Consider the following 20,153-nt stretch of genomic DNA (forward strand, 5'->3'; position numbering starts at 1 on the left):
TGAGGAATACAATTTGCCTAATAATTGGACATGCAGTGTATATACTGTAAAAGTACTTAAGCCAAAATGTGCACAAAAAATGTATGCTGATGATGATTGTTTTTACAGCGTTTGAACCTACAATTTAATTGAGCTTAAAATGCATTGCCATTACACCCATTTCATTCACCTTTATAAAGGATAGAATCTGCAATGGCTACCCAACAATGTTACATCAATATTTCTTCAGTCTTCAGTGGGTTTTTTCTCTCTTTTTTTGTGACTGAGCATTATTATTTTCCCTTATTTTGTGTAGTTCAAGACACTGAGAGTGGAAGAATATCGACTGGCTCTGAAGAATTTGGAGCTGCACTACCAGGCCTTTGTGCGTGACAGTCAGGGTTCTGAACTCTTCGGGGCGGATGATCGCTTGCAAGCCGAAAACAGTTACGGCAAATCCACTCAGCACTATGACAATCTTCTACGCTCTGTTGAACAAGGTGGGTGTCAGGTTAAGTCAGTGTGTTTGTTCAGACAAACAAATCATACATCACTTTTACTGTTCGTCAAATGGATCTGAATTCTCTGAATGCCTGAATAAAATTGCACACAGACAAAGACATCTTGGCTCTGGAACAACCTTCCTTTAAGGCGTTGCCCTGAGCAAAGCAGTGATTTTTTCCACATGCTTGCTACAATACAATAAAGGCATTATGGCTAGGCCATTAATAATCTTTTGCTTTAGTTTTACACTTCTGTGTGTCAAGTGCTTTAATAACAGCACAGTTTGAAATCCAGTTAAACCCTGGATTGCTAAATTCACCCACAGCTCCCATTATGACTGAATATTTTTTTCAGAACCTGTTCTCACCCTAAAGGTCAATACTGCAGGTAAAGTTCACTGAGTGGATTTGATGAGTAATCAACTGCAATTTTTTGTGTGTAGTTATTTGTATCAAACAGCACATTGGAGGTCAGGGCGGCAATTTCTTTCTTAAATAGTTTTGCATCCCCTCGCAATAGTTTACATTCCCTCGTATTAAGATTCCGTGCCCTCAAAATAAGTTTTGCATGCCTTAGCAATAGTTTTGCTTTCCCTCTCAATAAATTTACCATGGTTTTACAATAATAACCATATTTTCACATTGATATACATAATAAAACCACAGTAATAATAATACAGGAAAATGAAAATTATGGTAATAAAAACGATAATTTTGTGGTTATTTGGTTTTACTACAAATACAACATGTTAATCTATTATAAAACCATGGATACAGTGTACTGTTTTAAAACCGTGATTTCCGAAGGAAAAAAAAACATGGTTACATAACTTACAGATATTACTTAAAACTTACATAATAATAAAAAAAAAAAAAAAACATGGTTGGCCTTCAACAATCATGGTTTCTAGTCTTCAATATTACTATAGTGTTAAACTATTAGATTTTTAAAGTAAAACCATATTTAAACCATATCATGGTTAAAATATGGTTACTGTAGTAAAACTATGGTAAATTTATTGAGAGGGAATGCAAAATGATTGCGAGGGCATGCAGAACTTATTGTGAGGACACGCAAATCTATTTCAGAAAAAAATCCCACCTTGTCCTCTAATGGGCTTTGTAGTGTCATACTTTAATATGCATTTTGCTTTCATCCACATTGACTGCTAATAGAAAAGTGTGTATATATGCATTTATAGCATGTTTTAATTCAATATATCATTCCATTAAAACACGTGTTTGTATGAATCGTTCTCATCAGCACTGTCAGGTTTACTTACTTGTGGGTAGTTTGAAATGCATCGTACTTACATAAGTGTGTGCAAATGAACTCAATTTGTACATTTAGATAACATTAATAGGGTAACATGATTAGTAAAGTGCCAGCGTGTGTTTTTACTTTTTACTGATTTTAATTTTTACATGTTTTTTTTTTACTATGTTTACGTAGTGTTCTCTCTTTCAAATGTACCTTATTTCGGATTGATTCTTGAGCTGATTTAACATTATGTATTTTAACTTTACAGGGGAACAGGATGAGTCAGTGTGCAAGAGTTACATTACACAGATAAAAGACCTGAGGCTGAGGCTGGAAGGCTGCGAGTCCAGCACAGTTAACCGTCTCCGACAGCTGATCGACAAGGAACCTCTCAAAGCCTGTGCACAGAGGACCACTGAACAGAAGGTGTGCAGAAAAAAACTATGTTAAATATCTGTTGGTTTATAAATGGAATTCATATGGAAATGGTACAGTATATTTTTGATGTGAAAAAATACTGTAAGTCTCAAATGATAGCTTATGCATACTTTCTGTAACTTTTTTAAGCCTAAAAATAGGCTGTGTTTTCATCAAACTCCACAGCTCTGATGTTCAGTTTCACTACTTAACACATATGTATGGTGTATTCTCTCTCTGTCCTAAAGAAAGTGCAGTCTGAGTTGGACGGTATAAAGAAAGACCTGGACAAGATGGTGGAGAAGAGTGAAGCAATGCTGGCCACCTCTCAGCACTCTAGTTCTGCCCCAGTCCTGCGTTCAGATATAAACATCACCCAGAAAAAGATGGATCATGTTTACAGTCTATCATCTGTGTACCTGGACAAGTCAGTTCTAAGTCTCAATCTGTCCATTTTCTTACTTAAACATATATAGATGATTGAAATATCCAGGGAGTCAAATTGTCATTTATCCACTAAGTCATCTCTTCTGTTTAAAACAAGAAGATCTTCCTTTCCTTATTAAAACAATGATGATCTTGTCATTTTTGTCCATAAAGGCTGAAGACCATTGACATGGTAATCCGCAGTAAACAAGGAGCTGAGGAAATTCTCAACAAGTATGAGAACCAGTTGCGAGATGTGCAGAAAGTCCCTGTTAATGAGAAAGAGGTTGAAGTCAACCAAACACAGCTCCAGGTGAAACGTCTTTCCCAAACAAATTGAGATTTGCACTGAATAATAGTTTGAAGCACATGTGACCTCACAAAAATTTTAAATGTGTTCTCACTCTCTCTATCCCAGAAATTACACTCAGAAGCAGAGGGCAATCAAGCCATCTTTGACCGCCTGGATGACGAACTTCAAAGAGCTATGGCGGTGAACGACCAGATGTCTCGGCTGCACAGTGAACGTGATATAGAGCTGGAGCACTACAAACAGCTGGTGGGCAACCTGAGGGACCGCTGGCAGGCTGTGTTTGCTCAGATTGAAGTGAGACAGCGAGAACTAGACCTGCTGAGCAGACAGATGCAGGCCTACAGACAGAGCTATGACTGGCTTATTAGCTGGATAGCAGATGCCAAGCAGAGGCAGGACAAGCTCCATGCTGTTCCCATTGGAGGCAGCAAGGCCCTTCAAGATCAGCTGGCCCAGGAGAAGGTAATTATCTATCTATCTATCTATCTATCTATCTATCTATCTATCTATCTATCTATCTATCTATCTATCTATCTATCTATCTATCTATCTATCTATCTGTCTGTCTGTCTGTCTGTCTGTCTGTCTGTCTGTCTGTCTGTCTGTCTGTCTGTCGGTTAGAAAATAAATTATTAATTGATTATTTTCATGTCCACTGTACAGAAACTTCTTGAGGAGATTGAGAAGAACAAAGACAAAATTGATGAATGCCAGAAATATGCTAAAGCATACATTGATGCAATAAAGGTGTGTATGAATTTAGCCTTGAAAATGTTTTACTCAGAAATGTGAGTGATTTATGAATATCTGTCTAAATGGATTTTCTTATTTAGGATTATGAGCTCCCGTTGATGACATATAAAGCCTTAATGGAGCCTATTGCTTCCCCTCTGAAGAAAACCAAAATGGAGTCTGCATCTGATGACATCATCCAAGAGGTGCCTCATGCCTGTTTTTTTACCAGTACTTGCGAATCTACAATCCTGCGCTCTTTGACCCCTTTTTAAAAATGTATTCATTTTCATGTTTACAACTTATTCTGTGCCTATTATCACTCTACCTTGCCTCACATTTGATATGGCAATAAGTAAATGTAAAAATGTTTTCCAGTATGTGACTCTAAGAACACGCTACAGTGAACTGATGACTCTGTCAAGCCAGTATATTAAATTCATCACTGAGACAAAGCACCGTCTAACAATTGAAGAGGTAAGTGTGAAAAGCTGGAATAAAAATAGTCCAGTACTAGCTTTAACTCACTAACTTGAGCCTTTGTTGTTTAATGTATGGACATATGAAATATCTGTTTATTTATATGTGCAAACCATATGAGACACAGTTACAATTTTCGTTTTAAGTCATCAAAAAGCCACTCGTCAGTTGAAGCATGTTGTTTAAAAATGATGTACTCTAGGTGAAAGTTATTATTTTTTTTAAATACTACATATTGTAAAAGAGGTGCTCACCTAGGTCACCTAAAATGATGTCATCATGTACTCAAAAGGAGATGTTTGGCCGAATGTTATCCTCAGTTACCATTTGCTTTCATAGTATGAGAAACAAATGCAATGAAAATGAATGGTGACTGAGGTTAATATTCTCATAACATCTACTTTTGTGTTCCATGAAAGATAGTAAATCATACATGTTTGGAATAACTTGATGGTGAGTATATGATGACAATATTTTCATATTTGGATAAACTATCCCCTTAAATTATGCTAATGCTGGTGGTCCAGCACATTCCATTTCTATCACAATGTATGTCTCTCATAATATGTTTACTACTATATAGAGGTGAGCAGTGGTGGGTAGTAACAGATTACATGTAATCTGGGTTACGTAATCAGATTTAAAAAATCAAGTACTTGTAATTGGATTAAAATACTTTTTGAAATACTCTTAATCAGAATACAGTTATGTTTTTATAGATAACATGATTACATGTTAACAAGGCAACGGCAGTAAACTGTTAATAATATATTGATAATTTTCATATCAATATCATCATATTCTACCCTGAAGTGCAATAGTCTCTCAGATTAACATTTTGAGCATGTGTTCCTTTTATATTACAATGGTAAGATAAGCACCTCAGCTAATGAATAGGTGATTGACTATTACTAAGTAGTAAGGGTTAAAAATAAGTGTGTCAGAATTTTGAGCTTTTAGCTTTGACCTAGTAATGTCATTGCTGTTGATTTCAGGTTCATTGAATGAACTAGATATGTTTAAAAAAAAATAAATAAATAATAATAATATATATATATATATATATATATATATATATATATATATATATATATATATATATATATATATATATATATTTCTTACTACCTCACCAATGGTGTGCAGCACACATTTAATTTAATTGCTTCAAAACTAGTGAATGCCATCTCTAAGGTTCCTGCCCTCAGGGTACACAATCTGAGGTTCCCCTTATGTCACTCACTTGACATTGTGTCGAATGTAGTGACACAAGGGGTCTTTCTTGAGAGCCTCGCGTACCTCTGAACTTGAGAAAAGGCCAATGAGAAATTGGCAGACAGAATTTGCATGTCCCACCCCGGACATATGGGTATAAAAGGAAGCGGGCGTGCGTCTGTCAGTCAGATTTTTTTTCTTCGGAGCAGAGCGGTTGTGCAGCAGCAAGCTGAATTTCACTACTGTTACAATCACCTCTGTAGGCAGAGCAATGTTGTTGGATCTACGGCGCGTTACCAGTGGCTTTCTCCTCCTCTGCACGCTGTGCAGCCCACACCCCTGGGCGCTTCAAAAGCATTTGTTTAAAAGAGTATTTTCCCCTCTAAAAGAGTTTGTTTTCACTCACAAAAGAATAATAAATAAAAAGCAGGCATTGAATGTCCTTTTCAGGAATTTTTTTTTAAAGATGCACTTCCGCCTCTGTGTAGTTCCTGGATGCGGTCCAGGAACTACAACATCTCTCCAAGACTGATGGTCGTAGACGCTGCCTCGTGTGCCTGGGTAGCGATCACACTGAGGCAGCGTTTGTGGATGGTACATGTACTCACTGCAAGAACATGACCATTGCAGCATCGCGGACGTGGCTTTCATTTTTAAAGTGAATACCACTTCAGCCGCCCCTCACGTCGCTCCTTCTTCCCACGGGATTGAGCGGGCTCGGTTTCTCCGGGTAAATCCCCACGAACCACCCGCCCCCCGGCATGCTCAATTATTTCTGTCCGGCTCGAGGTGAGTACGGCTTGCCTCACGGCTAGCTCGCCTTCTCCCTAGAACCCCCAGAGTTGGATGATGATGTCGCCGCTGTATCGGAGAGCGCTCGGGCGTCTGACACAGAGGACTCGACTGGGCTGCAGCCTTAAGGTCAGCCCGCCCGGTCTGAGGCCGACACGCAGATAGCCGACATGCTTGCCCAGGCTGCAGTGAGTGTGGGCTTGGACTGGAACCCTCCGTCCTCCCCACAGCCTTCACGGCTTGACGATTGGTACCTCGGGTCAGGGTGCCGCTCCCAGCCACTTCCCCCCGGTACCTTTTTCCCCGGAAGTGCATGATGAGCTGATGAGGTCGTGGAGGGCATCTTTTACTGCCCGGAACCAACCTCCTCACTCGTACACTCTCACTACCCTTGATGGTGGGGCGGCCCATGGGTACACGGAGGTCCCCCAGGTGGACAGAGCAGTTGTGCCTCCACATGTGCCAGAGAAAGCGACACCTGGCGGGATCGCCCGGAGGTCCCCTCCAAGGCCTGTAGGATGACGTCATCGCTGACCTCGAAAGCCTACAGTGCCACTACATGCCATGGCTCTCCTGCAGGTCCAACAAGCCAAGGCACAAAAAGAACTGCACCTGGGTAGTCCCAACCCGAGGAACTGCGCTCTGCCACCGACCTCGCTCTCAGAGCCATGAAGGTCACAGCGCGGGCACTTGGGTGGGCGATGGCCACCCTCGTGGTCCAGGAAAGCCACCTTTGGCTGAACATGGTCGAGATGCGCTATGTTGACAAGGCCCGCTTTCTCAATGCCCCCGTCTCCCAGCTTGGTCTGTTCAGCGACACCTTCGATGACTTCGCCCAGCAGTTTTTGGCAGTAAAGAGGCAGACAGAGGCTATCTCACACATCATGACTCTCAGCCCCAGCACTGAGCGCCCCACAGGCGGCGTACTCCCTCCCGTCTCCAGGACCCCTCTAGGACCCGGAAAGCTCCTAAACACTCCTGAGACTAAAGACTCGGGCAGTCAGGTGTTCGCTCCGGAGCTGGTATCAGGACCACTCCGTCCCCCGTTGGGGGGATTTCTTTTGCCACACCCCCTTTTGGGCTGTGGTACCCACAATGTCGATAAAAGAGCAATTTCCTCACTCCCTGGGTCATCCGGCTGGTGCGTGCTGTTCTCATGGCAACCCGGCACCAAAATCCTACAGTCCCGGTTACCCAGACGCAGTCATCTCGCCTCTGGACCCATGACTGCCCATCCCCGGCAGGCTGGCGCTGACGAGTTCCAAAGATGCCTCTCCAGAACCTCTTCCTCAGTCTCTAACCCGCCCCCTACCGGGTGCAAAAAGAGCAAGCTCGCCCTGGTTCAGAGCATCTCTTCTCGGCATGGAGTTAGACTCAGTCTCAATGACAGCACACCTCATGAACGAGGGCGCACAGTTGGTGTTCAGGTGCCTCACTCTCTTCGAGCCCGGCACAGCGGTCCCTCTAAAACAGTTCCAGAGGCTCCTGGGGCATATGTCATCCTCAGCCGTGGTCGCACAGCTCAGGTTGATGAATATGAGACCGCTTCAGACTTGAGTCCCAAGATGGGCATTGCGCCACGGCTCATACCGTGTGTTAATCAATAAAGTTGTAACCTCCGTTCCCTGATGTAGGGAACGAGACGTTGTGTCCCCCTTGCCATGACACTAGACCTACCACTGTAAATGGCCGTAATTATTCTTTGCTCCTCAGTGAAAAAACCTGACTGACGCATGCCCCCTTCCCATTATACCGTATGTCCGGAGGCAGGACATGCACATTCTGTCTGCCAATTTCTCATTGGCCTTTTCTCAAGTTAAGAGGTACGTGAGGCTCTCAAGAAAGACCCCTTGTTTCACTACATTCTGTGTCGAATGGAGGTTACAACAGTAGCCATGACGTTTTCAGTGTTTTTAGATGAAAGCTTTGACATTAATTTTAATTAATTTTATGATCTTTTTATGTTGATTTTATGGTCATCAATGTTCATAATGCTGTTATTGTTTTATGCACTTAAAATCACACTTATGCGCACAAAACTTTATGTCTCAAGTGTTTGGAATTATAAACTTTGGCAATGCGCTGTCATTGCTGTTAGATTTATTATTTATTTAATTAATGGAATGTTTAATGCGTTTTTTTAAATGTCATAAGGATCTCTTTTTTAGTAATAAAGAATGGGATACATTTTATTCCTCTTTATACTTTCATGTTAAAATGATTTTCCTACTCAAATGCATGTAACATAAAATTAAATAGAATTAGGTTGAAAGTAATCCAAAAGTAATCAGATAAGATTACCCAAAAAATGTCATGTTTGTTTATTAAATTTTTTTGTCATGTAATTTGTAATCAGTACCTGATTACAATTCAAAAGTAATCCACCCAGCACTGAAGGTGATATTTAATATCTCTAACACTATAGTGAACTCTCAGTTAGCATTAGCATAGGTAAAGGGTACCTAGCCTGAAGCAAACTCAAATATACTTTGCTTAAAAACTTTGTGCATACGCATTCCTAACAACAGACATTATTGCATTATAAATGATGCTGCATTCTTGTTCTGGTTTGATTTCCTGAATGGATAGTGTCTTTAGATCCTGTAACCAGAAAGCAACATTCTTTCCCATTATAACTTTGTGCTTTAGTTGTTGATTTCCACTCTTGAGTATGCTTCAGCCTGACTCTCAGCCCTTTCTCTGTAATTGTTTTCTTCCTTTCCCCTTTTCATTTCTAACCTTTATTTTCTGTTTGCTTCTCTAAACTGCTTGCCAGTGCTTTATCATGATGAATATTTGTCATGTTTGGGCACTAAAGAGGTAAATAGTCCAAAAACATATATTTTCATCCTTTCCAAACACCTATTTTTTTATATTAAAAGTCAGAAATGAAAACTCAGACTGTTAAATGTTAATTTAAGCAATTATTAAGATTTACATGAAATAAAATGTTATATTGTATTAATATATATTATGTCATTAGTTTAACTTATTTACACCAAGGTATTCATCTGACCATTTTTTCCCCTTTGTGCACCCTCTCTATATGGATTTTGTGGTCTGGCATTAGTTGATTTTTCATATTTCCTTTGCTGCATCACTAAGCTATTGTGTTGTAGGCTTAATAATACCACATGCATTAAAAAGCCCTTAAAAGGATATTTCACACAAAATGAACAAATCTGCCATCATTTATTCAACTTCTTTGGAACACAAAAAAGGCCAAATGGTAGCCTCTCTCACCATCATTGTATATTTTTTTCTAATAAATAAAATTCAGTGGTGACTGATGCTGTCATTCTGCTTAACATCTGCTTTTGTGTTTCACAGAACAAGAAATCCATTATACAGGTTTGGAACAAAATGTGCTCGACACATTTTATTGTCGAACTTTCCCTTTAACCTTACCCCAATTCTTATTCAAGTACATTTGCCTTGCTGCAGTCCACACTAATGCTTTTTTTCTTCCCTGAAGTCTCCACAATAATAATGATACCAAAATACACAAAAAGAAAAATCCCCAAATTTTTACAAAATTCTTCTGTATCTAAAATTACAGGATAGGTCAGAGTTCTGTATAGTAATGAATTCATATCCAGTGCTAACTCCTCATTAGCATGAAACCATTTAATATTCCAGCTGTAGTGTTGTTTTGTGAAGTGATTGTGTCTCATTTTGTGTGCCATACATTATGACTGTATATCGTCCTTCATAATTCTTCAATAGCTACATAAGATGTTTTACTATTTAGTATAATTTTGTAGCATAAATCTCTGAAACTATGTTCATGTACTTTTAAATGTTCTGTACATGTGTGTAACTGTAATCTACTACAGATATAATTAACTCTTCAATGCTTAACCTTGTCTCTGTTTCCCCTATTATTTACTTACACTAATACAGAACGCTGCTGTAAGACTTAAGGAGGAAGAGAGGAAAAAACTGGCCGAGATGCAGGCCGAGTTAGACAAGCAGAGACAGTTAGCAGAATCTCATGCAAAGGCTATTACTAAAGCAGAACAAGAGGCCAATGAGCTGAGGATGAAGATGAAAGATGAAGTCGACAAACGACAGGATGTTGCTGTTGATGCTGAGAAACAGAAGCACAATATCCAGAAAGAGCTGCATGAGGTTAAAAGCCTTTCAGAGCAGGAAATCAAGTCTAAAACACAACAGGTAGAGGAGGCCCTCCAAAGCCGCACCAGAATTGAAGAAGAGATCCGTATTATCCGACTCCAGCTAGAGACGACAACAAAACAAAAAACAACTGCTGAAATAGAGCTTCAGCAGCTCAGGGACAAAGCAGCAGAGGCTGACAAACTGCGAAAGGCAGCCCAGGAAGAGGCAGAAAAGCTTCGGAAGCAAGTTGCTGAAGAGACTAAGAAAAAACGCAATGCAGAAGATGAGCTTAAACTGAAATCTGAGGCAGAGAAAATGGCTGCTATAGAGAAACAAAAGGCCCTTGAGGATCTGGAGAAATTTAAGCTGCAAGCTGAGGAAGCTGAGAGACACATGAAGCAAGCAGAGCTGGAAAAGCAGAGACACAGTCAAGTGGTAGAGGAGGTGGCTAAGAAGACGGCAGCCACTGAGCTTCAGAGTAAACAACTTTCCTTGACAGCAAAGCTGGAAGAGTCACTCAAACATGAGCAAGTAATGGTCATTCAGCTGCAAGAGGAGGCAGAACATCTGAAAAAGCAGCAAGCCAATGCAGATAAGGCAAGAGAGCAGGCTGAGAAGGAACTAGAAACATGGAGACAGAAGGCCAATGAAGCACTTCGTCTCCGACTCCAGGCGGAAGAGGAGGCCAATAAGAAAACTGCAGCTCAGGAGGAGGCAGAAAAACAAAAAGAGGAAGCTAAGCGGGAGGCAAAGAAGAGGGCAAAAGCTGAGGTGGCTGCACTTAAACAGAAAGAGACTGCAGAAAAGGAACTTGAAAATCAAAGGAAAAAGGCTGAACAAACTGCTCAACAAAAGCTTACAGCAGAACAAGAGCTTATTCGGTTAAGAGCAGATTTTGACCATGCTGAGCAACAGAGAGCTGTCTTGGATGATGAGCTCCAGCGCCTCAAAAATGAAGTCAATGCTGCTGTTAAACAGAAGAAGGAACTCGAAGAGGAACTGGTCAAAGTTAGGAAGGAGATGGAAGAGCTTTTGCAGCTAAAATCCAAAGCTGAGAAAAAGTCTGTGTCAAACACTGAAAAGAGCAAACAACTTCTTGAATCTGAGGCAGTCAAGATGAGGGAACTTGCTGAAGAGGCCACTAAACTGAGATCAGTTGCAGAAGAAGCAAAGAAACAGAGGCAGGTCGCAGAGGAAGAAGCAGCTCACCAGAGAGCAGAGGCTGAAAAGATCCTCAAAGAAAAGTTAGCAGCTATCAATGATGCAACTCGTCTAAAAACTGAGGCTGAGATTGCTTTGAAAGAGAAGGAAGCTGAAAATGAGCATCTAAAGAGACAAGCAGAAGAGGAGGCTTACCAGAGAAAAGTCCTTGAAGATCAAGCAGCACACCATAAGCAAGCGATTGAAGAAAAGATTGATCAGTTGAAGATGTCCTCAGACATCGAACTAAACAGGCAAAAGAAAATTGTAGAAGAAACCTTGAAGCAGAGGAAAGTGGTTGAAGAGGAGATCCACATTCTCAAACTCAACTTTGAGAAGGCTTCGACCGGCAAACAAGACCTTGAACTAGAGCTCAACAAACTGAAGAGCATCGCAGATGAGACTCAGAAGAGCAAAGCAAAGGCAGAAGATGAAGCTGAGGAATTCAGAAAACTTGCTTTGGAGGAAGAGAAAAAAAGGAAAGCGGCAGAGGAGAAGGTGAGAAAAATCCAAGCTGCAGAAGAAGAGGCAGCAAGACAGCACAAAGCTGCTCAAGAGCGAGGTGGAATGTCTCATAAAGAAAGCAGAAGAGGCCAAAAAGCAGAAAGAGAATGCTGAGAAGGAAGCAGAGAAACAGATCCTTGTAGCCAAAGAGGCCGCACAGAAGTGCTCTGCTGCTGAGCAGAAAGCCCAAGATGTTCTTCTTCAACAAAATAATGATAGCATGACACAGGATAAACTCAAGGAAGAGTTTGATAAGGCAAAGAAACTGGTACAAGATGCAGAAAATGCTAAAGACAAAGCTGAAAAAGAAGCTGCCCTGTTACAGAAGAAAGCAGAGGAAGCAGAGCATCAGAAATTGGTAGCTGAGGCTGAAGCTGCCAAACAGGCCAAGGCCCAGGAAGATGCAGAAAATTTGAGAAAAGAAGCTGAAAAAGAAGCTTCCAGACGGGCCGAGGCAGAGGCTGCTGCTTTGAAACAAAAACAAGAGGCTGATGCTAAGATGGCTAAGTACAAAAAGCTTGCAGAACAAACCATGGAACAGAAGTCTCAAGTTGAGGGAGAGTTAAAAAAGGTTAAACTGCAACTTGATGAAACAGACAAACAGAAATCTATCCTTGATGATGAACTCAAGCGACTCAAAAAAGAGGTCGGTGTTGCTATGAAGCAGAAAGCTCAAGTAGACGATGAGCTCTCTAAAGTCAAGATTCAGATGGAGGAGTTAATGAAATTGAAACTTAAAATTGAGAAGGAAAATCAAGAGCTTATAAAGAAAGATAAAGACAGTACAAAGAAACTCCTCAAGGAGGAGGCTGAGAACATGAAAAAATTGGCGGAGGAGGCAGCAAGACTTAACTTAGAGGCTCAAGAAGCTGCAAGGTTACGGCAAATTGCAGAGTCTGATCTTGCCAAACAGAGGGAACTGGCTGACAAGATGCTTGAAGAGAAAAAGCAGGCCATCCAGGAGGCAACAAAACTAAAGGCTGAAGCTGAAAAGCTCCAGAAACAAAAAGATCAGGCACAGTTAGAGGCTCAAAAGCTGCTGGAGGCCAAAAAGGAGATGCAGCAGCGTCTGCAGCAGGAGACCGAAGTTTTCCAGAAATCCTTAGAGGCTGAACACAAACGACAATTAGAGATTACCACAGAGGCTGAGAAACTAAAGATCAAGGTGACACAGCTAAGTGATGCTCAGTCAAAAGCCGAGGAGGAAGCCAAAAAATTCAAGAATCAAGCTGATGAAATCAAAGCCCGTCTGCAAGGCACAGGAAAACAAACTTCAGAGAAACACACTGTTGTTGAGAAACTGGAAGTGCAGAGATTGCAGAGCAAAAAAGAGGCTGATGATCTGCATGAAGCAATCTCAGAACTTGAGAAGGAAAGGGAAAAATTGAAAAAAGAGGCAGCTGACTTACAAAACCAGTCAAAAGAGGTATTGTGTTAGATGTTGTAGAACTGTTTTCTAATTTTCCCTTAAAGCCCTTAATTAACATTTAACCGTTTTTATTCAACCTCCAAACATTTGTTCATGTAAATTGCACATTGCCATGCAAAATAAAAACAAAGGCTGCAATTGTTATGGACGAAGATGTTCTGGTCACCGTTTACAAAACAGTGTCCATGTTACAGTACAATTCATGTATTATTTAGTACATAATAATATTAATGCATGTATTAGGATGTAATTATGTTTCTATAGTCTATAATTGCACACTAGTAATTGTATCAATATTGTTTTTATGTGTAATGTATGCAATTTGGACACTATAATGTAATGTGTTATAATTTTTCATAAATTTCAAAACTATTTCAGTTATTAGGTTAGTATTTTCAGATTTAAAAAGTGTATTGTATTCATTTAATTCTTACAGTGTCACAGTGATTTCCATGTCATGCAATTAAATAATTATTATTTCTTCATTGCAGATGGCCAATGTACAACAAGAACAATTACTGCAGGAAAAGACTGTCCTCCAGCAAACTTTCTTAGTAGAAAAAGAGACACTGCTGAAAAAGGAGAAGGCCATTGAGGCAAAGAAAAAGACACTAGAAAAGCAATTTGAAGATGAAGTGAAAAAGGCTGAAGCACTGAAATATGAACAGGAGCATCAGAGGAAACAGATGGAGGAGGAGAGGAGAAAACTCCAGTCTGCCATGGATGCTGCTATCAAAAAACAAAAGGATGCTGAGGAAGAGATGCTCAACAAGCAAAAAGATATGCAAGAGCTTGAAAAGAAAAGAATTGAACAAGAGAAACTTCTGGCAGAAGAAAACAAGAACTTACGAGAAAAACTCCAGCAGCTTCAGAGTACACAGAAGCCATCCCACACCAAGGAAATTGAGATCCAAACTGACAGTGTCCCTGAAGAAGAGTTAGTTCAAATGACCATGGTAGAAACTACGAAAAAGGTCCTAAATGGCTCTACAGAAGTAGATGGTGTGAAAAAAGATTTATCTCTGGCTTTTGACGGAATCAGAGAGAAGGTGCCAGCAAGGAGGCTTTATGACATTGGTGTACTGAGCAAAAAAGAATTTGACAAACTTAAGAAAGGCAAAACAACCGTTCAAGAACTTGCTAAGAATGACAAAGTCAAGATGTGCCTAAAAGGTAATGATTGCATAGGTGGTGTAATAGTTGAACCCAACCAGAAAATTAGCATTTATCAAGCTTTGAAGGACAATAAGATCACACAAAGTACAGCTATGATGCTTCTCGAAGCTCAGGCTGCATCTGGTTACATAATTGACCCCCTCAAGAACCAGAGATTCTCTGTCAATGAAGCTGTGAAGGATGCCTTGATTGGACCTGAGTTACACAATAGACTGCTATCTGCCGAAAGGGCTGCCACAGGATATACTGATCCTTTCACTGGAAATAAAATCTCACTGTTTGAAGCTATGAAAAAAGGTTTGATCGCAGACAACCAGGCCATGAAACTTCTCGATTCTCAATATGCAACTGGTGGAATAATCGATCCAGTAAATAGCCACCGTGTGCCAGCCCAAACAGCATGCACACAAGGTCAACTGGATGATGACCTAAGAAAAATTCTGTCCAGTCCTCCTGCTGACAAAAAAGCATTCATTGACCCCAACACTCAGGATAGCCTTACATATTCTGAGCTACTGGAGCTATGCAAACCAGATCCTGAGACAGGCATTCCATTACTACCCATTACAGGGAAAGCAGCACAAATCAAAATAAATTACACAGATGAGGAAACCAAAGATGCATTTAGTAAAGCAAGCATAACAGTTCCATTTGGAAGATTTAAAGGAAAGACTGTCACTATCTGGGAGGTCATAAACTCTGAGTACTTCACTGAAGATCAGAGAAAGGATCTAATCCGTCAATACAAGATGGGCAAAATTACAGTTGAAAAAATTATTAGGATTGTAATAACTGTTGTGGAGGACAAAGAAAACAAGAAGGAACCTTCCTTTGATGGTTTAAGATCATCAGTGTCTGCATCTGAACTTCTGGATGCAAATATTATTAACAAAGATTTGTTTAATAAATTGCACAATGGCAAAGCTACTCTTAAAGAGGTGTCCGAGCTTGAGCCTGTCAAGAAAGCCCTAAAGGGGACAAACAGTATTGCCGGGGTGATCATTGAGTTGACTAAGGAAAGAATATCTTTTTACGAAGCCATGAAGAAGGACTTTCTCGCAACAGAGACTGCATTAAATCTTCTAGAGGCTCAAGCTGGAACAGGCTTCATAATTGATCCTGTGAAAAACCAAAAGCTCACAGTTGATGAAGCAGTCAAAAGTGGTGTTGTTGGCCCAGAGCTCCATGAGAAATTGCTGTCTGCAGAAAGAGCAGTTTGTGGTTACAAAGATCCATATACTGGAAAAACTGTATCCTTATTTGAGGCCATGCAAAAGGATCTCATTAAGAAAGACCAAGGTACCCGACTGTTGGCAGCCCAACTTGCAACTGGAGGGATTATTGACCCAGAGAAAAGCTACCGCATCACTCCAGATATTGCATATAAACGTGGTTACCTAAATGAAGAGATAAACAAAAGTTTAAGCTTCCCATCTGACTTCAGTACAGTATTTATTGACCCTAACACACAAGAAAATGTCATGTATGCTGAACTGCTAAAAAGATGCCTCACTGATAAACAGACTGGTCTCCCAATGCTTTTGCTCTCTGAGAAGGCAATCAAGTCAAAAGAAAAGGAACCACTATCTGAAATGCAAATTAAAGAGGCATTGAGCCATTCTACGGTTGAGCTACACAGTGGACTGTTTAAAGGAAGAAAAGTCACCATTTGGGAGATCATAAACTCTGAATATTTTACAGAGGAGCAAAGGATTGAATTTCTTCGACAGTATAGATCAGGACAAGTCACTATTGAAAAATTGATCAAGATTGTGATAACAATAGTGGATGAAAGCGAAAGGAAGCGACAAGATAGCTTTGAAGGATTCAGAGGACCTGTAACTGCCACATCCTTGTTTGAATCTAAAATCATTGACAAGGATACATATGATAAGCTCCAACAAGGCAAAAAGAAACCTGCAGAGGTTAGTGAAATTGACTCCATAAAATGCTACTTGCATTCTGATTGTATTGCTGGTGTATTTGTTGAAAAAACAAAAGAAAAACTAAGCATTTACCAAGCAATAATGCAGAAACTACTGACACAAAAGACAGGTCTATCCCTGCTGGAGGCCCAAGCAGCTACTGGGTACATAATTGATCCCATCAGGAATGAGAAGTTTACCGTGGATGGTGCTGTAAAGGCTGGTATTGTTGGTCCAGAACTACATGAGAAACTACTTTTAGCAGAGAAAGCCGTTACCGGTTACAAAGATCCATACACTGGTAGTAAGATCTCTCTTCTCCAAGCAATGCAGAAACAGCTTGTTCTAAGAGAACATGCCATAACTCTTCTAGATGCTCAGGAGGCCACTGGAGGAATTATTGATCCAGTAAATAGCCATCACCTTCCCAATGATATAGCCATTCAGCGTGGCTACTTCAGTAAGCAATTGGCTAAGTCTTTTAAAGACCCCTCAGATGACATCAAAAGTTTCACTGACCCCAACAAAGATGAAAGCGTCACATACAAACAACTGAAAGAGAGATGCATGACTGATCCAGACTTTGGAATATGCCTGCTACCTCTCTCTAAAGCCGAGGCTCCAGAACAAGCTAAAACATCCTACGTTTACACAGAGGAACAAACACAAACCGACTTAGCTAACACTCAAGTAGATATACCACATGGAAGTTTAGCTGGGAAACAAGTGACATTATGGGAAGTCATGAATTCAGATTTGCTTCCAGCAGAGGAAAAACAAAGGCTTCTTGAGCAGTACCGCTCAGGCAAAATCACAAAAGAGAGAATGATCATAATTATAATTGAAATCATTGAACAAAGAGAGATCATTAAGACCGAGCAGAGCATGTCGTGTGATGTAATCAGACGGCGGGTTACTATTGAGGAACTTTACAGAGCTCGTATTATAGATATTGAAACTTTCAACCTGCTTCAACAAGGCAAGAAAACCATCCGGGAGGTCATGGAGATGCCACATGTGAAGCAGTACCTCTTTGGAACGGGCAGCATTGCTGGAGTAATCTCAGATAACTTTGCTAAGATTAGTATCTACCAAGCTATGAAGAGAGGTCTCATCAAGCCTGACATTGGCATTGATCTGTTGGAGGCACAAGCAGCAACAGGGTTTATCACTGACCCTGTGAAAGATCAATTATTAATAGTTGACGAAGCTGTCCGCAAGGGTCTTGTTGGCCCAGAGATTCATGACAAACTTTTGTCTGCTGAGAGAGCAGTCACAGGTTACAAGGATCCATACAGTGGGAAGGTCATTTCTATCTTCCAAGCCATGAAAAAGGACCTTGTGTCTGAAGATTATGCCTTGAAGCTTTTAGAGGCCCAGGTAGCAACAGGTGGCCTCATGGATCCAGAATACTACTTCCGCCTCCCAAATGATGTTGCCATGCAACGTGGATACATTAACAAAGAAACCAGTGAGAGGATATCTGATCCAAGTGGAGATGTCAAGCAATTTACAGACCCAACAACAGATGAAAAGCTATCTTATGCACTACTTCTCAAAAGATGCAAAGTGGATAAAGAGAGTGGCTTACGACTATTGTCTCTGGCAGACAAGAGACTTCTATTTAAGGGCCTCAGAAAGCAAATCACCCCAGATGAGTTGTTGCTCTCTCAGATAATTGATCAGAAGACCTACACAGCGCTGATGGAAGGTACAGTCTCTGTAGAGGACCTCAGTAAAGACCTGAAGAAATATCTTGAAGGCATCAGCTCTATTGCAGGTGTGTTTGTAGAGGCAACCAAAGACAGACTATCAGTCTACCAAGCCATGAAGAAGAATATGATCAGACCAGGCACCGCATTTGAACTTCTGGAGGCTCAAGCGGCTACTGGGTATGTGATTGATCCAATAAAAAATCAAAAAATGAATGTCAATGAAGCAGTAAAAATGGGAGTTGTGGGATCAGAATTTAAAGACAAGCTTCTCTCTGCTGAACGGGCTGTGACTGGCTACAAAGATCCATACTCTGGCAAAGTGATCTCCCTCTTCCAGGCCATGAAAAAAGGCCTCATTCTGAAAGACCATGGCATCCGTCTGCTCGAGGCTCAAATAGCCACAGGTGGAATCATTGATCCTGAGGAAAGTCACCGACTTCCAGTGGAAGTGGCTTACAAACGTGGTCTATTCGATGAGGAGATGAATGGCATTCTTACTGATCCTTCTGACGACACTAAAGGGTTCTTCGATCCAAACACAGAGGAGAATTTGACCTACCTCCAGCTCATGGAGCGGTGCATTACTGACCCTGAAACGGGACTTTCTCTTTTACTGCTCAAAGAGAAGAAACGGGAAAGAAAGACATCCTCAAAGTCTTCAGTGCGCAAACGCAGAGTTGTTATTGTAGATCCAGAAACAGGAAAAGAAATGACTGTGTATGAGGCATACCGCAAAGGTCTTATTGACCATCAAACATACATTGAGCTTGCAGAACAAGAGTGCGAATGGGAGGAAATTACCACCTCGTCGTCAGATGGTGTAGTTAAGTCTATGATTACTGACAGAAGATCTGGGCGGCAGTATGACATTGATGATTCAATCTCTAAGGGTCTCATAGACCAATCATCTTTGGACCAGTACCGTACTGGAAATCTTTCCATCACAGAATTTGCTGACATGCTCTCTGGAAATGTGAGTGGCTTCAGATCTCGTTCATCTTCCTTTGGATCCAACTCATCCTATCCAATGAGCCCCATTCCCTCCATCAAGACACCAGCAACAACCTGGAGTGACCCAACAGAGGAAACTGGACCAGTGGCTGGAATCTTAGATACAGACACTTTGGAAAAGGTGTCGATCACAGAGGCTATACATCGAAATCTAGTTGACAACATCACCGGTCAAAGACTGCTAGAAGCACAAGCATGCACAGGAGGAATTATTGACCCCAACACTGGAGAAAAGTTCTCTGTTGCAGATGCAATGAGCAAAGGGCTGGTGGACAAGATTATGGTGGAGCGTATCAACTTGGCTCAGAAAGCTTTTCAGGGATTTGAGGATCCAAGAACCAAAACTAAAATGTCTGCCGCTCAAGCCTTAAAAAAGGGTTGGCTGTACTATGAAGCTGGTCAACGTTTCCTTGAAGTCCAGTACCTAACAGGTGGATTAATTGAACCAGAAGTTGCAGGAAGAGTATCACTGGATGATGCCGTGATGAAAGGCACTCTAGATGCACGCACTGCACAGAAACTGAGAGATGTTAGTGGATATTCCAAATACCTCACCTGCCCCAAAACTAAACTAAAAATATCATACAAGGATGCCATGGAGAGAAGCATGATTGAGGAAGGATCTGGCCTGCGTTTGCTAGAGGCTTCCTCCCAGTCAAGTAAAGGTCTTTACAGCCCATATAGCATCAGTGGCTCTGGATCAACTTCAGGGTCTAGGTCTGGATCCAGACCTAGTTCAAGATCAGGCTCTAGAAGGGGAAGTTTTGATGCTACTGGCTCAGGTTTCTCCACGAGCTTTACTTCATCCTACAGCCCCACTAGTTATGGTCGCCGTTATGATTCAGGGGCATATTGTGGACTTCAAATGGATGAGCTAGTGCAGGCCCTTACTGCTCTAGCATCAGGCAGGAACTGTTGCTATGATGACAAGAGAATATTCAAATTATCACAACCAC

General features: G+C 41.0%; 1 protein-coding gene across 1 annotated transcript; it reads left to right on the forward strand.

Annotated features, from left to right (window-relative positions):
• Positions 1 to 267: 267 nt before the first annotated feature.
• Positions 268 to 20,149, forward strand: LOC127642702 (plectin-like; the record flags this gene model as incomplete). The annotated part of the gene is given in 12 exon segments (XM_052125230.1): positions 268 to 479; positions 838 to 870; positions 2,012 to 2,169; positions 2,409 to 2,587; positions 2,761 to 2,899; positions 3,005 to 3,361; positions 3,563 to 3,646; positions 3,733 to 3,837; positions 4,010 to 4,108; positions 10,022 to 11,995; positions 11,997 to 13,367; positions 13,862 to 20,149. Coding segments are annotated over 12 exon segments (10,999 nt in total), but the record flags the coding sequence as incomplete, so codon positions are not given.
• Between the last annotated feature and the right edge of the window lie 4 nt (positions 20,150 to 20,153).

The sequence above is a fragment of the Xyrauchen texanus genome, unplaced genomic scaffold, assembly GCF_025860055.1.
Source record: "Xyrauchen texanus isolate HMW12.3.18 unplaced genomic scaffold, RBS_HiC_50CHRs HiC_scaffold_730, whole genome shotgun sequence".
NCBI lineage: Eukaryota > Metazoa > Chordata > Actinopteri > Cypriniformes > Catostomidae > Xyrauchen > Xyrauchen texanus.